Below are 18456 nucleotides of genomic sequence, written 5' to 3'. Positions count from 1 at the left end.
TGCTGATGCGTGGGTGTGTCAATAGGAAATAATGGAACCCCTGCTAAAGAGTAACTTGTTTTGCCTGCGGGTTGACGTGCACGATTACGCACACATTCCTGATATGCCAATATGTGAACCAGGGCTGCACCGATACGGTGTCGATATCGAGCATTTTCACATGTACTTGTACTCGTGCAAATGCTCCGATGCTTGATCCAATAGCTTGGCAGTTGGGGATAATCGGTGCGGTGGTGGGGGGGTGATTTTCAAGCACCGATCTCCCTATATAGATTTCAATAAAGCAGCTGACAGCCGCTTCTCCTCCTCCTCCCCACCCCCCCCCCCATGGCTTTCAGCTGCTTTATTGATATGCAGGGAGATTGGTGCTTGAAAATCTACCCCCACGATCACCCCTGACTGTCCCCCGTGTCCCCCTCTGTGCCCTCCTCTGGCCCCCCTCTGTCCTCCTCTGGTCCCCGAATGTCCTGGATCTGTCGGGATGGAGAGCAGAGGAAGGAGCAGGTAAACATGTAATTTACCGGCTCCTTCCTTTTCTGAATGCACAGAGTTAGTGATCACTGACTGTCCATTTATAACTGAACATAGTAAACTGTGTTTACTCTAGTTCCGTTCATGAATGGAGAGGAGCCTCTGTCTCCTGTCCATTTATGTCCAGTGCAGCTGAGGCTGCAAAGAAAGGGACTGTTTTCTGTCCCTTTCCCTGTCTCAAAGGGGAGATGTCAGGGGTCTGTTTAGACCTCTGATATCTCAGCAAAGCCCCCCCAACAGGGCTGATAAAAAAATAATAATAAAAAAAGAAAGAATTGTAATAAATATTTAAAAGTTAACTTGTAAAGAAAATAAAAAACACTGGCACCATCCAAAAATAAAGCATTGTAAAAAGAAAATAACAAAAAACAATACACATTGTAAAAAAAAAAAAAAAAATGAATTGTAAAAAACTAAAAAACGACTGACACTGTTCACACCTCACCAGCATATTAGTACCACTGCCAATGACATTAAATAAAAAGTATCGGTAATCGGCGTTCGGCGAGTACTTGAAAATAAGTATCTGTACTTATACACAATCTATAAAAAGTGTTATCGGTGCACCACTGACGTGAACCTAGGCTTAGTACCCCTGAACATGGGGTCCGTGCCTCACTTTCATGTACCTGTGTACAGTCCGTACATTAATTTATCAGCTGCACCAATATTTGTAGTGTGAAAGCACCTTGTAATTTTAGACGTGTTTTATTAATTCCCCTGATTATTTTTTTTAAAACGTATTTAACAAGTCCTAATTGGAAAAAGATCAGTGATCTGACAAGAGAAGTACAAGAATGCTGAGGAGCACGGTTTTAAGAACTACACACAGGTGGGGCTGTCAATCAAAGCAGTGACATCACACAAGGGAGGGACCCACTGGACACAGGGGTGGGGTCTACATGACACACGGAGGAGGAAAGATCGGTGCTCGCTTTCAGACAGCAGGCGGAGGGAGAACGGTCTTATGTGTATCGGACAGGTGAGAGTCTCTACTTCCGTATTGGACGCCCCGGAGATCTTAGTTCTCTATAGGAGACCTTCGGGCCGGGGAAACACGCATGCGCATTGTGACTGTGTCGCATGTAGATGACGATGTGTGATGTGCCTGTGTGGAGTCACATGGTGGTTTACTGTGGGAATAGTGCTGTGTGTGCCCTAAGTGAGCTGACATTGGTCGTGTATGGGGTATATAGCTAGAAAAGCTGGACTCCTTCCTGCAATACATTTTATAGTAGACCATCGTGTATTTTTGCATATTCTACCTCATTTATAAATGGAAAGACATTGTTCACTTTCTGCAAAAATGTAATCATTGCACACACATTTATAAAATAAAGTGCATTGTATGAATGTTTGCATTAAAATCACTGTAAAGTTGACTTTTTAATAAATAACAAACGTTATATTTCCCTGCTCTATGTAATGTTTTTTTTTTTTCATAGAGCAATCAGGTCCTGTTCTGTGGTCCCCTGCAGGTGCTTTGGTCTCCTCCTGTTCTGTCAGATTAGCGAACCCAACAGATTAGGTAATAGAAGTGATGTTCTGTCAGCTGCGCATGCGTTCCACCGCTACCAGGTTTGCTAATCTGAAAGAACGCCGCCATAGGAGCTGCTTCCAATGATGCAAGGCTGGATCCTGAGCTGTGCTCTGAGTGTCCATTGACACACACCGTGTGGCTCAGCCCGACCCCCCCCCCCAGATCCCTCACTCAATTAGATTGACCCACTGCTTTTACTGAACCCCATGAGGAGAGAGAGAGAGAGCAGCGTCAGATCAGGTTCGGGTAAGTATTTGGAGGAGAGTCAATAATAAGTTGACCTTTGTATCATGCTACATGTTGCACCCATGTTCAGAATGTAACATCCTATAGCAGTGATCCCTACACACATCTCTTCACCCTATTGACACCTCTACACTGCTTTACATATTACTCACCTCTACACTGCCCTACATCCTACTGTCTTCTGATCTCTGCCCTACCTACTATTGACCCCTGTACACTGCCCTAACTACTACCCATCTCTGTACACTGCCCTACCTACTCCCCATCTCTGTACACTGCCCTACATACTACTCACCTCTGTGCACTGCCCTACATACTACTGACCTCTGTACTATGCCTTACCTACTACTTACCTCTGTATGATGCCTTACCTAGTACTGACCTCTGTACACTGCCCTACATACTGCTGACCTCTGTACTCTGCCCTACACCCTACTGGCCTCTGTACACTGCCCTGCATACTACTGGCCTCTGTACACTGCCCTGCATACTACTGGCCTCTGTACACTGCCCTGCATACTACTGGCCTCTGTACACTACCCTAAATATTTCTTTCCTCTGTACTTTGCCCTAAATATTATTGACCTTTGTACTCTGCACTAAATATTACTGACCTCTGTACTGTGTCCTACATACTACTGACCACTTTACGATGCCCTTCCTACTACTGACCTCTGCACACTGCTCTATGTCTTACTGATCTCTGTACACTGCACTTCCTACTACTGATCTCTGTACACTCCCTACAGACTACTGATCTCTGTACACTCCCTACAGACTACTGACCTCTGTACACTGCCCTACAGACTACTGGCCTCTGTACACTGCCCTACAGACTACTGGCCTCTGTACACTGCCCTACAGACTACTGGCCTCTGTACACTGCCCTACAGACTACTGGCCTCTGTACACTGCCCTACAGACTACTGGCCTCTGTACACTGCCCTACAGACTACTGACCTCTGTACACTGCCCTACAGACTACTGGCCTCTGTACACTGCCATACAGACTACTGGCCTCTGTACACTGCCCTACAGACTAATGACCTCTGTACACTGCCCTACAGACTACTGACCTCTGTACTCTGCCCTACATACTACTGACCTCTGTACTCTGCCCTACATACTACTGACCTATGTACTCTGCCCTACAGACTACTGACCTCTGTACTCTGCCCTACAGACTACTGACCTCTGTACTCTGCCCTACAGACTACTGACCTCTGTACTCTGCCCTACAGACTACTGACCTCTGTACTCTGCCCTACAGACTGCTGACCTCTGTACTCTGCCCTACAGACTGCTGACCTCTGTACTCTGCCCTACAGACTGCTGACCTCTGTACTCTGCCCTACAGACTGCTGACCTCTGTACTCTGCCCTACAGACTGCTGGCCTCTGTACTCTGCCCTACAGACTGCTGGCCTCTGTACTCTGCCCTACAGATTGCTGGCCTCTGTACTCTGCCCTACAGATTGCTGGCCTCTGTACTCTGCCCTACAGATTGCTGGCCTCTGTACTCTGCCCTACAGATTGCTGGCCTCTGTACTCTGCCCTACAGATTGCTGGCCTCTGTACTCTGCCCTACAGATTGCTGGCCTCTGTACTCTGCCCTACAGATTGCTGGCCTCTGTACTCTGCCCCACAGATTGCTGGCCTCTGTACTCTGCCCTACAGATTGCTGGCCTCTGTACTCTGCCCTACAGATTGCTGGCCTCTGTACTCTGCCCTACAGATTGCTGGCCTCTGTACTCTGCCCTACAGATTGCTGGCCTCTGTACTCTGCCCTACAGATTGCTGGCCTCTGTACTCTGCCCTACAGATTGCTGGCCTCTGTACTCTGCCCTACAGATTGCTGGCCTCTGTACTCTGCCCTACAGATTGCTGGCCTCTGTACTCTGCCCTACAGATTGCTGGCCTCTGTACTCTGCCCTACAGATTGCTGGCCTCTGTACTCTGCCCTACAGATTGCTGGCCTCTGTACTCTGCCCTACAGATTGCTGGCCTCTGTACTCTGCCCTACAGATTGCTGGCCTCTGTACTCTGCCCTACAGATTGCTGGCCTCTGTACTCTGCCCTACAGATTGCTGGCCTCTGTACTCTGCCCTACAGATTGCTGGCCTCTGTACTCTGCCCTACACATTACTGGCCTCTGTACTCTGCCCTACACATTACTGACTACTGAGCTCTGTACTCTGCCCTACAGACTACTGAGCTCTGTACTCTGCCCTACAGACTACTGAGCTCTGTACTCTGCCCTACAGACTACTGAGCTCTGTACTCTGCCCTACAGACTACTGAGCTCTGTACTCTGCCCTACAGACTACTGACCTCTGTACTTTACCCTACAGACTACTGACCTCTGTACTTTGCCCTACAGACTACTGAGCTCCGTACTCTGCCCTACAGACTACTGAGTTCCGTACTCTGCCCTACAGACTACTGAGCTCCGTACTCTGCCCTACAGACTACTGAGCTCCGTACTCTGCCCTACAGACTACTGAGCTCCGTACTCTGCCCTACAGACTACTGAGCTCCGTACTCTGCCCTACAGACTACTGAGCTCCGTACTCTGCCCTACAGACTACTGAGCTCCGTACTCTGCCCTACAGACTACTGAGCTCCGTACTCTGCCCTACAGACTACTGAGCTCCGTACTCTGCCCTACAGACTACTGAGCTCCGTACTCTGCCCTACAGACTACTGAGCTCCGTACTCTGCCCTACAGACTACTGAGCTCCGTACTCTGCCCTACAGACTACTGAGCTCCGTACTCTGCCCTACAGACTACTGAGCTCCGTACTCTGCCCTACAGACTACTGAGCTCTGTACTTTACCCTACATACTACTGACCTCTGTACTTTGCCCTACATACTGCTGTACTCTGCCCTACATACTACTGACCTCTCTACACTGCCCCACATATTACTGACCTCTGTACTATTACCTACCTACTACTGACCTCTGCACACTGCTCTATATCTTACTGGTCTCTGTACTAGAGCTGGGTGATTTTCGAAAAAAACAAAATCTGCGTTTAAAAAAAAAAAAAAACTTGATTCACGATTCGAATCAAGTTGTTTTTTTTTTGTTTTTTTTTCTGATGGACACCGCGCCGGTCCTGAGGAGCTGTGGGCAGGTGTTTTTAGGCGAGGACTAGGTCGAAGCCACGGCCTCGCCTGAAAACTCCTGCCCGCAGCACCTCTGGACCGGCGCGGTGCCACTGCTGGTAAAAAAAAAAAAAAAAAATGATTTGCTAAAATTTTGAATCAATTTGACCTCTCAATTCTATTCAAGATTTATATCAATTTTTTTCCCCAGCGCTGCTATGTACACTGCCCTACCTAATACTGACCTCTGTACTCTTCCCCACATCCTACTGACCTCTGTATGCTGCTCTGCATACTACTTACCCCTGTAAATTGCTGTGCATATTTATGAACCCTGTACACTGTCCTACATACTACTTACACTGGCCAGAAATCAGGGCAGATAAGTAGGCCTCGAACAAAGTAATCGCAGTACCAGATGTTATACTTTCATGATGAACTCTGGCATCAGCCTTTGGGGGTAACCAATTACTCCCCAGACATGAAAAAATTGTGAAATGAAAATGAATGTTGTTTCTCCCTGAAGCTAACTTTTAAGGTATAACACAAAGTGCACAAACACGGCCCAACAGTGCCGCTCAGCGCCAAGGACAAACACCCCTTCAAGGCAACAAATGTCAAAACTATAGCTTATAAACTAAAACCATTTGTGTTAGCAGCTACTATAAAATAAATCATACATAAAACCAATGCCAATTAAAAAAGTCCAAAATGTCATGCGACTTCAAACTGCCATAGCAGCGCTCATGTTAATCCGTCAACATATGACACGCTCTTATATTATTCCTCATATAAGCGAAAAAAGTCCAATGGAGTGGTTTATGTGAGTCAAATTCCTTATAGGTGATAAAAGTTCTTATATTCGTGGGCCACACACACAGGCTTGTCACCGCATGAGAAGAAACTCGACCCTTTGGGGTTAAAGCGGAGGTCCACCCTAAAATGGACCTTCCGCTCATCGGAATCCTCCCCCCCTCCGGCGCCACAATTGGCACCTTTCAGGGGGGAGGGGGGTGCAGTTACCTGGATAATCCAGGTAACTGCACCCACTTCCAGGCTAGCTCTCTGCGGAAAGGGGCGTAGATTACGCCCCTTTCCGCAAGTGCCCGCCCCCTTCCGCAAGTGCCCCGCTGCCTGCTGGGAAACACACAGATCCCAGAGGCAGCGGGGACCGTCCTCATTGCGCAGCGCGGCTCACGCATGCGCAGTAGGGAACCGGGAAATGAAGCCGAAAGGCTCCATTTCCTGATTCCCATACCCAAGATGGCGGCGGCAGCACTCGAGTGACGATCTAGAGATCGGCTTCGGGTGCTGACATCGCGGGCGCGCTGGACAGGTAAGTGTCACTATTTTAAAAGTCAGCAGCTGCAGTATTTGTAGCTGCTGACTTTAAAAAAAAAAAAAAACGCGGAGTCCCGGCAGACTCCCGCTTTAAGCTCGCCAGGAATCTGAAAAAATCAACATCACAAACACATCTTATGTTGCTACTTCTCAGAAATATGCACTGGCTCTGCTAATATTCTTATTAGGTATGGAAGGCTCCAGTAAACCAGGGTCCTCTCCATGTGTTCTGCTTAAGAGATCTATTTCTACAGTGATATTCATTTTAGAAGATTTTTATAATTTTTTTTCATGCTTACTTTACTTTTTATTGGGATCTTGCTAGTTAATTTCTTTAAAAAAAAAAGCCGCACCCTGGTGATCTCTTCCATAATGTCCAGTTAGATCTCTACCTCTCAAATGTTGCCTACCCCTCCTGTTGCTCTGATCATAAAATCTAAACACAGCTCCCCTCTTAAAGAACCTGTTAAATACTTACCTTTCTGGTGTATGGGGAGTCAAATCTATGTGACACTTTTGTGGGTGTTTGATAGTGTGTTTTACACTGTATGCCATGGTTCCTCCCACTGGGCAATATGTGACTACTGTATCCTGTAGCTGTGATGAGGTCAGGATTGTTCAGACATGAGTCTGGACCCACCTGAGCTTTCCCACAGCAAAGCTGTCAAAGCCAACAGCCAATAACAGGCGGTGGAGGCACACTCCACACAACAGCTGCATGTATGCCTACCACTTGCCTCCTCAACCTATGATTTTGCTTTCTGCTTTCACAATTTCCTGGCAGGATAGCGCAGACGTGATTGGACACGGTCCAAACATGCCTAAGCTCATCCCTGTCCTGTAGTGATGTAGCAGCTGGTGGGAAAAAACACTAATTTAAAGAGGAACGTCACCACCCCATAGTAGTATTTTTTAAATCCTCTCTTACCTTTTTTACTGGGTTATCCCAAAAATGCATACTTGCATGTACAGTGTATCTAGCTGTGATCTGTCGTTGCACGCCACCATCTTCTTTACTTGCATCATCAGGGAGGCAAAAGTCTGTTCCAGGATTTTGCCGCTGGCTCCTGTATGAGGGAATGCACTGCCTCATCTAGGTGCCAACTCTAAGAACCAAGAAGAGAAAGCCAAATTCTTGACGAAAAGCACCATAATTCAGATAACAGGCTTTAAAAAATTATGGTTGTCCCATTAATAAAGGACCATGCCGGCAGTGTATTTGATAAGCGCAGAGTAAGGGTGAATGTTCCAATATGGCCTCCATGCCTCAAAGAGTGCAGCCTGAGGCGACCACCTCAGTTGGCTTCATTGGCAACACGACCCTCATAAATGGTTTCTCGAATCTCAGCTGGAGCTGCTTCTGCATTATAGATTGGTGGCTTAAGTTGTGAAAATGTATAAATGTCAAAGTCCAAGGGGGTACATATTTATGGAAAGCTGTATACAATATTTGGACAAGTAATGGTGTGCAAAACATTTTTGTTTTGTTTCCATTTCACTTCATGTCTGTTCATGTTCGAATAAAATGTACATGAAATTTCAATTGTCTAACATTTTTGTTTTTTTCCGTTAGTGAAAAATGATGTTGATCCAGTCAACTTTAAGAAGAATCAGACTACCAGTTTCTTTTCATACATCAGTTGTTAGGTTTGGAAGTTCAGTAAGACAAGGTCTCATTTTGCAGTCTGTTTCCAGCAATGTTTATGAGAACCTGGCTGTAGAAGATTGGATTCATGATCACATGAACCTAGAAGAGAAGAACGTTCTGTTTCTATGGAGGAATTCGCCAACAGTGGTAATTGGCCGTCACCAAAATCCATGGAAAGAATGTAACCTCCATTTGATGAGAGGAAAAGGAATTGGCCTGGCAAGGAGAAGAAGTGGCGGTGGGACAGTGTATCATGACCTGGGCAATGTTAACCTAACTTTTTTTACCTCAAAGAAAAAGTATGATCGAATGGAAAACTTAAATTTGGTTATTAGAGCTCTTAAAGAATTGGAACCACTTTTGAATGTCCAAGCAACGCAAAGATATGACCTGCTCTTAGATGGCGAATACAAAATTTCAGGGACTGCATCTAAGCTTGGAAGAACTGTTGCCTATCACCACTGTACCTTGCTGTGTGATGCAGACAGCTCTGTCCTACCACTAGTGTTGCAAAGTCCATGCACAGGCATACAGAGTAATGCCACACCTAGTGTTCCCTCACCGGTACGAAATCTGTCCCAAGCTCATTCGTCTTTGACATGTGAAACTGTCATGGATGCAGTGGCCAAAGAATACAGTTTTGAGTATGATAACAAGCCACATATTCAGGTGGTTGACCCAACTGATGAAACCATCTTTCCTGGCATATCTCAAAAGAAGCATGATTTGTGCACCTGGGAGTGGATTTATGGAAAAACACCAAAGTTTGACATTGTGACTTCCTTTCAGATTCTTCATGAGGATTCAGTTATAGATGTGAAATTGACAATGGCTATAAAAAATGGTTGTATAGAAAGCTGTTCTATTATACTGCCATACCAGTGGCTTCCTAAAGAACAGTGCGATGAGCTGCAAAATATTTTGGTGGGAAGCAAATTTTGCACAAGCGAAACTGTGCTTTTAGTGAGCACCTTGATCAGATCTTCTCCACAAGACTATGAAATTCAAACAAAGTGGAATATTTTATGTGAGAAGCTGATTTCAGTAATGTGATGTAGGCATAAGTCTGATGGTAATAGTTTTTTTAAAAATACAAGATTGGACATATTTTGCTAAGGCAATATATATTTATTAATAGTTTTTAATGACAATACACTGTATATAAAACATGTAATAAATATAAAAAAGAATAAAAGAAAAGAAAATGACAACTGTACAAGAGCTCTAAAACTGATGTTTTTTTAATTTAATTTTTTTTGCAAAACCCTTTTAACACGCATCCACCTATTATTACATAGGTGGAGTATTTACCATCGACCAGTACCATTCATTTCTTTTCTGCCTATTTGAGGGTTCTAAGTCCACATAAAACGTTAGGTGTGAGCCCTATTTTGTGAAAGAACAGTAACATTGATAAAATCAAACATTCAGATTCTAAAAGTTAGCTTCAAAATAAGAATTACTCGCTGTGCCTGAGAGCAGAGGCTCTCATCGCTCTCTCCCTCCTCACAAGGCAGATTGCTCCTGCTGCTGTCAATCAAATCCTGTGACAAGTGAGCTGGAGGCGGAGATGCAGGCAGTGCAGCTTGCGATCAAGCCTGCATGAATGCCCCCATAAGAAGTGGCTTTCTATGGGGCTACTTGGCGTGGGGGGGGGGGGAAGACGAGGAGCGCTGGCAGGGGACACCAGAAATGGAGGATTGATGCTGCGCTGTGCAAAACCATTGCACAGAGTAGGAGAGTATAACATGTTTATTTAAAAAAAAAAAAAAAAAAGGTTTAGAATCACTTTAAAGAAGTAATGCAGCTAAATAGCTTGGAAGAGCAAAAAAAAATTTTTTTTTGCATCATGACAATGATTAATATACAGTGCCTTGCGAAAGTATTCGGCCCCCTTGAACTTTTCAACCTTTTGCCACATTTCAGGCTTCAAACATATAGATATAAAATTTTAATTTTTTGTGAAGAATCACCAACAAGTGGGACACAATTGTGAAGTGGAACCAAATCTATTGGATATTTTAAACTTTTTTAGCAAATAAAAAACTGAAAAGTGGTGCGTGCAAAATTATTCGGCCCCTTTACTTTCAGTGCAGCAAACTCACTCCAGAAGTTCAGCGAGGATCTCTGAATGATCCAATGTTGTCCTAAATGACTGATGGTGATAAAAAGAATCCACCTGTGTGTAATCAAATCTCTGTATAAATGCACCTGCTCTGTGATAGTCTCAGGGTTCTGTTGAAAGCGCAGAGAGCATCATGAAGACCAAGGAACACACCAGGCAGGTCCGTAATACTGTTGTGGAGAAGTTTAAAGCCGGGTTTGGATACAAAAAGATTTCCCAAGCTTTAAACATCCCAAGGAGCACTGTGCAAGCGATCATTTTGAAATGGAAGGAATATCAGACCACTGCAAATCTACCAAGACCTGGCCGTCTTTCTAAACTTTCAGCTCAGACAAGGAGAAGACTGATCAGAGATGCAGCCAAGAGGCCCATGATCACTCTGGATGAACTGCAGAGAACTACAGCTGAGGTGGGAGAGTCTGTGCATAGGACAACAATCAGTCGTACACTGCACAAATCTGGCCTTTATGGAAGAGTGGCAAGAAGAAAGCCATTTCTCAAAGGTATCCATAAAAAGTCTTGTCTAAAGTTTGCCACAAGCCACCTGGGAGACACCAAACATGTGGAAGAAGGTGCTCTGGTCAGATGAAACCAAAATCGAACTTTTTGCCCACAATGCAAAACGATATGTTTGGCGTAAAAGCAACACAGCTCATCACCCTCAACACACCATCCCCACTGTCAAACATGGTGGTGGCAGCATCATGGTTTGGGCCTGCTTTTCTTCAGCAGGGACAGGGAAGGTGGTTAAAATTGAGGGGAAGATGGATGTAGCCAAATACAGGACCATTCTGGATGAAAACCTGTTGGAGTCTGCAAAAGACCTGAAACTGGGACGGAGATTTATCTTCCAACAAGACAATGATCCCAAACATACAGCAAAATCTACAAAGGAATGGTTCACAAATAAACGTATCCAGGTGTTAGAATGGCCAAGTCAAAGTCCAGACCTGAATCCAATCGAGAATCTGTGAAAAGAGCTGAAAACTGCTGTTCACAAATGCTCTCCATCCAACCTCACTGAGCTCGAGCTGTTTTGCAAGGAAGAATGGGCAAGAATTTCAGTCTCTCGATGTGCAAAACTGATAGAGACATACCCCAAGCGACTTGCAGCTGTAATCGCAGCAAAAGGTGGCTCTACAAAGTATTAACGCAACGGGGCCGAATAATTTTGCACGCCCCACTTTTCATTTTTTTATTAGTTAAAAACAGATTTCGTTCCACTTCACAATTGTGTCCCACTTGTTGGTGATTCTTCACAAAAAATAAAAATGTTATATCTTTATGTTTGAAGCCTGAAATGTGGCAAAAGGTTGAAAAGTTCAAGGGGGCCGAATACTTTCACAAGGCACTGTATGTAAAGATATAACTCACTTGATAATTTTAAAAAGAATTCTGCAGTCCATTTTCACCACAAAAACAAAGTTATAAAAGTGTATGCTGATGGTTGTCATTTTGCCTGTGGGCATGTGAAGCCCACAGGCATCCTCTTCCGGGACACTGTGCGTCTAATGGTCCAGCATGCACCACCCATATCCCTGATCTCGCGCATGCGCAGTAATTGAAGCGCTGTTCGTCGCTCATCTTCGGATACTTTTGCAAACTGCTTATCATCCGTACTGCACATGCACTATCCGATGGGACAGTATTCGACAGGACACCAGCTCACAGCGGCGGCACGGCTCTATTGAAATCCCACGAGATCTCACGGCAGGCATCTGCAATGACTCCTGGGAATAATGACAGGAGCTCCCAGAAGTCATTGCAGGTAAAAAGGAAATGACAAAATAGCCGCAGTTTACCCACCCATATCCGCAGATAAGAGAGACAGGAAGCAAAGAAGGACATTACAAAAAAAAGTACAAAAAAAAATAATATCCATTTAGTTAAAAACACATTCATGGCATTTGATTGAGCAAAACATTGAAAATAGGATGGAGCTCCGCTATAAGGCCCAACTCAGGGAAGCTTGAAAGTCCTTCTTTGCAGTGGGGTTGCACCTGCAATGGAAGGGATAACTGCTCATTTAGGTCTAGGGGGCATAGAAAAGAAGACTTACTTACCCAATCCTCCACTTCTTTGTGCTGCTAGGCCAGCCCCCTCAGTGTCTTCTCTCCAATTCTCCAGTGTTCTAAGGTCCTGGCATCAAGACTGATGCAAGATCTATATCCATGCATTGGATGTGATGAAACTGAGGGGCAATCTACTGCGGGAGCATATGGGATCGCTGTCTGCTGGGGGAGCAGGGAATTGGCTAAGTACAAGTATTTTCACTCTACCCTAGAATAAAAGTGCAGTTAACCCTAGCTGAGCGGACACAGCCCCACCTCAAAGAATGATTTGCAGATTTCCTGGAGTTAGGCATTAAGGGACTTTAAGGCTGTTGCTTAGCTGGCTCTGCCTGAGCAATAGTCCCCAGACCCCTTCAGCTGAGATTTCATAACAGGCATGTGATCAGCCGCTATGGAAATATTAAAAAACCCTTTATGCAAGATGGGTATTATGGGACTGTTTCTAATAATATATAGTTTTAAGAGGGGATGGCGACCTGATCAGAAGCTCCATGTAAATTTATGGGTAGACAGATGTAAACAGGTATTTACATCCAATTACCTCCAAGTGTGTTCAGATCTGGGAAGAAAAGATGAAATGCAAAAGGTCTGCACTCTTTTCTGTCTGTTTACATCTGACCACACATACTGTAGATCTAATATACTGTAAGTCCAGAAAGCTCAGGCAGCAAAATGCTGAACAGATGTGCATGTCACTTTTGTTTCGTTCTGCTCTGATTGAGAGAAGATCTGTACACAGATTCCTTGCTGATCGGACTGGACACAGCTGTGTAAAAGGGGCCTAGAATGGAAATAGAACAAATGCTAGTATGAAGCATTGTGCTTTGCACTTGGACTTCCAGGCAACCTCTATACCACAGTTATGTATTAAAGCTGAACTTTGAGCAAACAGTTAAATACACAGATGAAATGTATAAAACTGAGATTTTTTTTACCACCAAAAAGTTTTGTATTTTATTTTCCATCCAGTTACACAGTTCTGTCAGTTCTTGCACTGCAGCACAGCTGATTGGCTCCTTGTGCTGCATTTTTCTTCCCCAGTCTGCTGAAATGTGATTGCAACAGGCTAATACCAAGTCAGGTACTGGCATTGAAAAACATACACTTAAAATGTGTGTACAGGCAATACATTTTTGAAGTTCTAGGTAAGGAATAGAGGACTGGAACCCCTATCAAAGTCTTTACTGTGGCCTGTGCTCCCCTAGGGTGATCTACCCTGGCTATTGTTCCTGATGACCATGGTCACCAAGACAGAAAATAAGGGGAATACAACATTTTAGGTTGTCACTAAAACAGGAATAGAGGGGAAATTACAACGAGGACACCTGTTTAGTGTGACAGTTGCCTAAACAAGGAATTCCTTCCACTTATAGAGGTTTTCTCTCACTTGCAGTGAAATGGCTCTATCCAAAACCCACAATGGTCATGCTTCCTTTCTTGTGTGAATAAGACTGATGGTGAGTGAGCTCTGGATACAGCCATTGTGGGTTTTGGATGGAGTGGGAGATGATTTAAATTCCTGTTTGGTGATGTGTTGTCCCTGGATTAACGCATAGTGGCATTCAACAGGCCCCAGAATGACGTCAGGTGTGACGAAATGCGTAGAAAGGGGTGATGTGCTGACGTCACTGCATTCACGCAGGTACCAGAGTGACAGGCTGCTATTGAGAGCCAGCTGGCTTGTTTATACTGCAATCTCTTATTGTTTTAACTGTCTGTGCAATACTTTCTTATTTTAATAAAGTAACATAGGATTTTACACTATGGCAGCTTTTATGTCTTTTTGGGGATCAATGGGCAACACGTGCCCCTGAAAGATTACATTCTGTGGAGACACTGGGATCACCGTTCCATCTCTCAACAGGCCCGTGCTGGGTATTAAGCCACAAGCGAGTATGATCTCCTGTAATTGGAGATCATTTGGAGTTGTAGGCAGCAGAGGTGGAGATCTTTATCTCTTTTAACCATAACTCTTGGGTGTATTGTGTGTTTAATTTCACGTTTGAAAATCACCTTAAAGGAGTGTTGCTTGCAGTGTCACTGTAATTGTTTGTATCTCTGTAGACATTTTTATGATGCCACTGCAGAATGGAATGAGTCTTTGCAATTGTGTTACAGCATAACTGATTTTATCTCTGGAGATGTGCTTTTGGTGGTGTCGGTTTGGTTTGATTGTGTCTGTATGCAGCTGCTGGCACAGAAGGCATCCGCAGCATTTTTCCTGTAATGACGATGATTATATAAGCCCTGTATTGTCAGAGATGCTGATTATTCTAAGAATTGTCTGCATGGGGAAATCTTTGGGTATTGGAATGTTTATATGGTGTAGTGAGTCTTTTTTAATCCACATATCTTATTTAAATCACCCACACTTTTTTACAGCTGTGTATGAGTTAAGTAGCACTGGTACACAGAACAGACGATAAATATTGCTTTTAGATAGAAGTTGATTCTTTAAATCAAAAATTTACAATGCTCAGCTTGCAATCTTCAATTTGACCACTAGGTGCCAGACTTGTGTCATTCTCATATGGCTGTATATGAATAAGTTTGCTACAATTAGTGTGTTTGGTATGAATGTACTATGCATTAGCTAAGCAAGAGAATTTGGTTGGGCAGCCAGGGGGCACAAAATGCTTTTTTTTTTTTTTTTGTATGTCAATGAAAAGCAATATCTGCAAAGCCATGTACTAAACAATAAGCTTATGTTTTGTTGATTTGAAGTGAGGCTGGGTAGGCATACCAGTCGAGTAGCTACCAAAAAAATTGGACTCTTTATTTGTGGCAAGCACAAACACTTGGTACTTATGTGATAGAGTAAAGGGATGGAACCCACTTTATTATTTTTTTTATAATTGTATTTTTATTACATTTTTCAAGTTTTACAAAGAAACATCAGTAATCGTTGACAATAAAATTGAGAGAACCCACAATTTAATATTAACCACTTCAATACTGGGCACTTCCTGCCCAGGACAATTTTCAGCTTTCAGTCCTGTCGAACTTTGAATGAATAAGATAAAGAAATGGTCGCGCTCTGACACTCCAAAATATGCTTGCTGTTACCTTTATTGTCACAAATTCATCAAACGCGGGAAAAGCAGTTGACATGTTTAACAAGCGATAGCTTACTTAGTTCACAACAATAGCACTGACCAGGCAGGCTGTTTAAGGAATTAGCCCAAATCAGGCTACACCCAAAACAACCAGCCTCAGGTGGTGCTACATGCAAAAAACATTTCAACTGACATGCTTACATATATATTATCTATATATATATATATATATATATATATATATATATATATATATATATACATATATACAAACACCCACAGACCTCAAAATAAAAAAATAAAAATAAAACCAAAATGTATATAATTAATCATTTTGACCATGAGCAGGACATTTTGAATGATAATTGCGATGCCATGCAACACTGTACCCAAACAACATTTCTATAATTTTCTTCCCACAAATAGAGCTTTCTTTTGGTGGTATTTGATCACCACTGTTTTTTTTTTTGCTAAACAAACTAAAAAAGACCCACATTTAAAAAAAAATAAAAAGTTTTTTTCTTTGTTTCTGTTAAAAAAAGTTTTCTCCTTCAATGACAGGCACTGATGAGGCTGCACTGATGGGCACTGATAAGGCACTAATATGTAGAATTGATGGGCACCAATAGGCGGCACTGATATGCAGCACTGATGGGCTCTGATAGTAAGCACTGTTGGGCACTAATAGAGGGCACTGATAGGCAGCACTGATAAGGAGGTACTGACCATCATTACTGATGGGCACTGACTGGCATTTGGCACTTCCTGGTTACTGCTGTAATCAGCTGTGATTGGTCATGTGGTAAAGTAATCTCCATGATCGGAGATGCAGTGTGTCAGAGTGACTGAGGCACACAAGCAGCTTATCCTGCTGGATGTCATATGACACCCAGTCAAGATAACAGAGCCACATTGCAGGCGTCAATCTGCAATGGGCTGGGTGGGAAGTGGTTAAACTGTATACATTGGTCTTCACCAAGTTACATATTACTTACAGGCATACCAATCAACCTAAACTGTGCTTCATTCCATTCCCTCTCTTGCTTGCATTGATTCTTTTGGGATTGTAGAACAATGTTCTTTCATGCACCAGCCGTATCAGCTCCTATGGCTCATCAGCATGGTCTGGCCTACGCTCTCCATTTTGTCTGCAGCTTGGTTTGAGCAGATGTTGCTGGGAGGCTCATTTTGTTATGCATAAATACAGGCTAAAATGCATGTTCACACGTTTTCATTGGGTTTACATTGAAGTTTACAGGGCTAAATGAACCAAAAAAAGGCACTTATTCAAAAGTTACAATGCAGAGTGTCGCATAAGTGTTAATGGGCACCATAGAGCCTAATGCGATTTCTATTGTTGTGCATTGTAACGCAAAGGCAGAAGCACCACAAATCGTACTACTGTAAATGGGACTTTGAGTGCATTACTATTGCTTTCTAAACATTTAGACCAGATGCACACTGGACATTTAGTCCCAGTGCATGAGGCTCCAGCATTTAGGTGCAGGCCAAGGGCTCAGGTGCACTGTCCAGTCCAGCTGCTGACATCCTGTCAAACTGTAAGAGAGGTTGGTAGCTGCTGTGGCCAGATGGGGCTGGATAGTGCACATAGCAATACTTGTGTTTTTAGAGCCGTATGCGCCCAGGGATGAATACGCAGAACGCAAGCAGTTGTAAGTACCACTAGGTGCATCATCCAGCTGCAGCAGCTGTCAGCCTCCAGCCGAGTTTAACAGACTGCTGGCAGCCGAGCTGGATGGTGCACCCTGTGCTTTACGCTTGCACCTAAATGCCCAGTGTGCATGGAGCCTAGGGAAGAATTTTGCCCCTTGACAGTGAGCACTTCCTTGTCCTTACATTTTTTAGGAAACTGTTAAGGTGTGTCATCCCAACAAGGAGGGAGGTGCAACTACCATACATCTGTTTAGAATTGTTCTTGGAAACAGGTTTCATAGGTTGTCTTTGTTGATCAGTACAGCTAAGCTCAGGGGAATGTTATATTCATCTAATCACCCTTCCCAATGAGCACCTCCCATTGCTTGAACGACTGCATTCTTCAATGTTCTTTTTTGCTTTTCAAATGTTCCATGGAGAATTCACTTTTCTTCACATAAAATTGTTTGAGATACAATGGTTAGGGAAAATATGTGCACAAATCCCTGGATAAACAGCCTTGTCTGCATGCCTAAGGGCCTATTCACACTAGAAACTGCACGTGAATTGTACAGGAATGATAAAGTTGCACTGCACTAAATGTAGTGCAACCGCATTGCATGGTACCTTTGTACCATTTGATCCTGTGCAGGCAAACGCAATGCACCTTAGGGTGTCATTACCTTGAACTAACCCCCCGAGCAGCTCGCAAGGACATTGCAATCAGAATGCAGTGCAAAAAAAGTGATTGTAAAGGTATAAGGTTTTTTTTTTTATATCTTAATGCATTTTATGCATTAAGATGAAAAATCCTTCAGTGTGCAACAGCCCCCCTAATACTTACCTGAGCCCCATCTCGATCCAGCGATGTTGCTCAAGAGCTTCAGTTGTTGTGATTGGCTGAGACATACCAGCGGGCACCATTGGCTCCTGCTGTTGCCAATCAAGGTCAGTGAGCCAATAAGGATAGAAATGGGGTGGGGCTGAGCTACGGCTCTGTGCCTGAATGGACACGCAGAGCAGAAGCTCGACTCGAGTGGCCCAATAGCAAGCTGTTTGCTATGGGGGCACTTGGCAGGAGGAAGGAGGAGGAAGGAGCCCAGGGGAAAAGAGGCGTATCTGGGTTGCTTTGTGC

General features: G+C 43.8%; 1 protein-coding gene across 1 annotated transcript; it reads left to right on the top strand.

The window, feature by feature from the left end:
* Positions 1 to 1986: 1986 nt before the first annotated feature.
* Positions 1987 to 9634, top strand: LIPT1 (lipoyltransferase 1). The gene is made up of 2 exons (XM_077482742.1): positions 1987 to 2059; positions 8341 to 9634. The coding sequence occupies exon 2, from the start codon at positions 8347 to 8349 to the stop codon at positions 9466 to 9468; it is 1122 nt and encodes a 373-aa protein (XP_077338868.1). The 5' UTR covers positions 1987 to 2059; positions 8341 to 8346; the 3' UTR covers positions 9469 to 9634.
* Positions 9635 to 18456: the final 8822 nt, after the last annotated feature.

This window comes from Lithobates pipiens, unplaced genomic scaffold (assembly GCF_037356315.1).
Source record: "Lithobates pipiens isolate NorthernLeopardFrog02 unplaced genomic scaffold, aLitPip1_a1.2 Scaffold_16, whole genome shotgun sequence".
Taxonomy (NCBI): domain Eukaryota; kingdom Metazoa; phylum Chordata; class Amphibia; order Anura; family Ranidae; genus Lithobates; species Lithobates pipiens.
Note: the sequence above shows the minus strand (reverse complement) of the source record. Positions and strands in the feature narration are given on the sequence as shown.

What these genes read in the sequence shown, in the direction of transcription:
- LIPT1 (XM_077482742.1), top strand. Translation starts at nt 8,347, where the DNA reads ATGATGTTGATCCAGTCAACTTTAAGAAGAATCAGACTACCAGTTTCT.